The sequence below is a fragment of the Acanthamoeba castellanii genome (genome assembly GCF_000313135.1).
Source record: "Acanthamoeba castellanii str. Neff unplaced genomic scaffold scf7180000084760, whole genome shotgun sequence".
In the NCBI taxonomy this organism is placed as follows: domain Eukaryota; phylum Discosea; order Longamoebia; family Acanthamoebidae; genus Acanthamoeba; species Acanthamoeba castellanii.
The window spans coordinates 152,151-155,238 of record NW_004457406.1 but is presented as its reverse complement, the minus strand read 5'-3'; the positions used below and the strand labels follow the sequence as shown (position 1 = coordinate 155,238).

At 57.8% G+C, this 3,088-nt stretch overlaps 2 protein-coding genes across 2 annotated transcripts in view; one reads left to right on the top strand and one right to left on the bottom strand.

Moving 5' to 3' along the window:
* Positions 1-108: 108 nt before the first annotated feature.
* On the bottom strand, positions 109-1,993 carry ACA1_223930 (actin subfamily protein; the record flags this gene model as incomplete). The annotated part of the gene is made up of 7 exons (XM_004338010.1): positions 109-275; positions 373-577; positions 688-935; positions 1,046-1,225; positions 1,325-1,477; positions 1,588-1,761; positions 1,882-1,993. 7 exons carry the CDS (start codon positions 1,991-1,993, stop codon positions 109-111), a joined length of 1,239 nt encoding a protein of 412 aa, XP_004338058.1.
* A 605-nt stretch (positions 1,994-2,598) lies between these two features.
* Positions 2,599-3,088, top strand: part of ACA1_223920 (saccharopine dehydrogenase (nad+, l-lysine forming), putative) — a gene marked incomplete at both ends in the record, with an annotated part of 1,040 nt that continues 550 nt past the window's right edge. Inside the window, 2 exons of the mRNA XM_004338009.1 lie at positions 2,599-2,764; positions 2,837-2,926. Of these exons, the coding sequence (XP_004338057.1) occupies positions 2,599-2,764; positions 2,837-2,926 (256 nt within the window). The remainder of the gene's footprint in view (positions 2,765-2,836; positions 2,927-3,088) is intronic.

Here is a 3,088-nt window from a genome sequence, read left to right as displayed (position 1 = left end):
GCCTCGGGGCAGCGGAACCGCTCGTTGCCCAGCGTGATGACCTGGCCATCGGGCAGCTCGTAGGACTTCTCCAGGCTCGACGACGACGCCGCCGTCTCCATGTCCTGGTCAAAGTCCAGCGCCACGTAGCACAGCTTCTCTTTGATGTCGCGCACGACCTCGCGCTCGGCCGTGGTGGTGAACGAGTAGCCGCGCTCGGTGAGGATCTTCATGAGGTAGTCCGTCAGATCGCGCCCGGCCAGGTCCAGTCGGCCGACAGCTGCGTGTATACACAGCTCATGCCACGTCAGCAAGTATGAAAAGAATATTCTCTCACAAAAGTGTTTCGCATTCCCTTGTGGTGTGGTGTCGGTTTAAGAAGGCGGGCGGTACCGTGGGCGACTGGCGTGCCCTCGTAGATGGGCACTGAGTGGGTGACGCCGTCGCCGCAGTCCAGCACCATGCCGGTCGTGCGCCCGGACGCGTAGAGCGCGCCGACGGCCTGCGTCATGACGTAGACCGCCGGTACGTTGAAGGTCTCGAACATGATCTGCATCATCTTCTCGCGGTTGGCCTTCGGGTTGAGCGGGGCCTCCGTCTATATATGCATATGTATTCATATAGCTATGTGTTAGTGACCGTTGACTACATATAAACGCTACTACGTGCAAAAGAATATTATAAAAAAAAACGAGTAGAGGAACTTACCAAGATGACGGGGTGCTCTTCGGGGGCCACGCGGAGCTCGTTGTAGAAGGTGTGGTGCCAGATCTTCTCCATGTCGTCCCAGTTGGTGACGATGCCGTGCTCGATGGGGTACTTGAGGGTGAGGATGCCACGCTTGGACTGGGCCTCGTCGCCCACGTACGAGTCCTTCTGGCCCATGCCCACCATCACGCCCGAGTGGCGCGGGCGGCCCACCACCGTCGGGAACACCGCCGAAGGCGCGTCGTTGCCTGTTGTGAGTCCCTGGGTCAGTTTTGTTTCTATATATAAAGATGTAAAGATATATAGACGTATATGAATATATAAATAAAGTGTCGTGTAGCGGGTTTTTTTTTAATACCTGCGAAGCCGGCCTTCATCAGGCTGGAGCAGTTGTCGATGATGATCGCCTGGACCTCTTCCGTGTTGATGCTCTCGCCGCCAACGAAGGGCGACTGCTGCTCCTGCGGCTCCTCCACCTCCTTCTCGCCTTCCTCTTCCTTGTTCTGTCGCGCGATCTCCTCGAGCTTGGCTTGCTTCTCTGTAAGTACCGCCGCTTGTAGCGTCAGCCAAGCAACACACACGACACACGACACACACAACACACAACACACAACACACACGTGGTGAGTCCACGCACCCTTGCGCACTTGCATCTCGGCCGTGGCGCGGTTGTGGCACAGCGAGTCGAACTTCTTGGCCTTGGCGCCCTGGTAGCGCGGCTGCAGTCGTCGCGAGGAGTTGAACACGCCCAGATGCGACGCCATCGCATCGCTGTGGTTCTCGTTACGCCCTGGAATAGATCGACACATCAGATCTGAGTCACTTCACCATCACCACCACCACCACCACCGCACGACACGACACGACACGACACACGACGCGTTCAAGAAGAGTGCGCACCACGGGAGCGGGCGACATGGGAGTCTTCACCCATGCGCTGCAGCTCGCGGAGGAAGCCCGGGTCGACCGGCGCCGGTGCGGCTCCCTCGCCGCCCTCCTTGGCCTCCTTGGCGGCCTCGGCCCACAGCTTGGCCTGCGCCTGTGCGCACGCCGCTATCCCGTCCTCCACCTCATCTGCACGCTCAGCCACGTCAGCAATCAAGTACTCCATAACAAGAGAATAGAAAGATGTATTTATTATATATGTATATTGTTGGGGCTTGATATAGATAGGAAAATGTGAGGGGAGCTAACCTTCGTAGATATCTTCTTGTTCGTCGTGGTCCGGCACGAACACCAACGCGCTGCCAAAGTCGAGGGTGGCAGCAGCAGCGACGGTGGTGTTGGGCTTGGGCGGGGCTTCCATAGTGCGCTGTGTAGGTGTTGGGGTGTTGCTGTTGATGTCTCTTCTCCTCTTTGTTGTGTTTGGCGCGCAGTCAACCGGTCAAGTGTAGGTTGGCAGGACGACTTCGGCGCCTCTTTTTCACTGATTTCCTTTTTCGCAGCCACTGCGAGGGTGAAGCGCACAGGAGGTGGCTGCTGCACCGCACACGCAAGCCATTGGCTGCCGTCGCTTCGCAGTAGCTTCCTCTGAGGAAATGCTCTCTCCCATCTTCTGTTCATTCAATATGTAATGTAGCTTCTGATGTAAACTAAAGATTCTGTCTGCATCCATGGGGAGGTAGCTTGGAGGCACTTCATGGGTGCTCATGTGCCAATATTTGCTTCATATGTATGAGGCAAGCTGTGTAGTGCTTGATCGTCCTCTTGGTGCGCATTTTCTCTTTCTTTTCTTTGAAGATCCCAAAAGTCCCAAAAGGAAAAAGGTGTTTTTCTTTTCAGGAGTTAGGCTGTCGCCGCCGGGAAGTGCCGTTGTGCTCACTCTCGTCTTGGTGCGCTGCGCTTCTCTTTGCCTCCCGTTTCGTCCGTCCACCACCCATCTCGCACCCCTCCCCCCCAAACCACACAGTCATGTCTGCCCAGAAGGAGGTGTTGCACATCCGCGCCGAGGTCAAGCCGCAGGAGGAGCGCACGGCCATCACGCCCGAGAACGCCAAGAAGCTGATCGACTCGGGCCGCTACGCGCTCCACGTCGAGCGCAGTCCCGAGCGCATCTACAAGGATGACGAATATCAGCGTACGCTACTCCCCCCCTCCCGCTACGCGCCGCGACCGTCTGCTGACGTGGCATGACGTGGCATTTGTGTAGAGGCCGGGTGCACCCTTGTTGAAACGGGCAGCTGGCCCAAGGCCGACCCCTCGGCCTTCATCGTGGGCCTCAAGGAGCTCCCCGAGGAAGGTGCTCTACTGCCCCCCCCCTTCAGGCGTGTGCGATGAGGCGTGTGCGGTGAGGCGTGTGCGGTGCTGACACACTACTCTTCTCCGCAGACACGCCGCTGACGCACAGGCACGTGTTCTTCGGGCACTGCTTCAAGCAGCAGAACGGCTGGAAGGAGCTCCT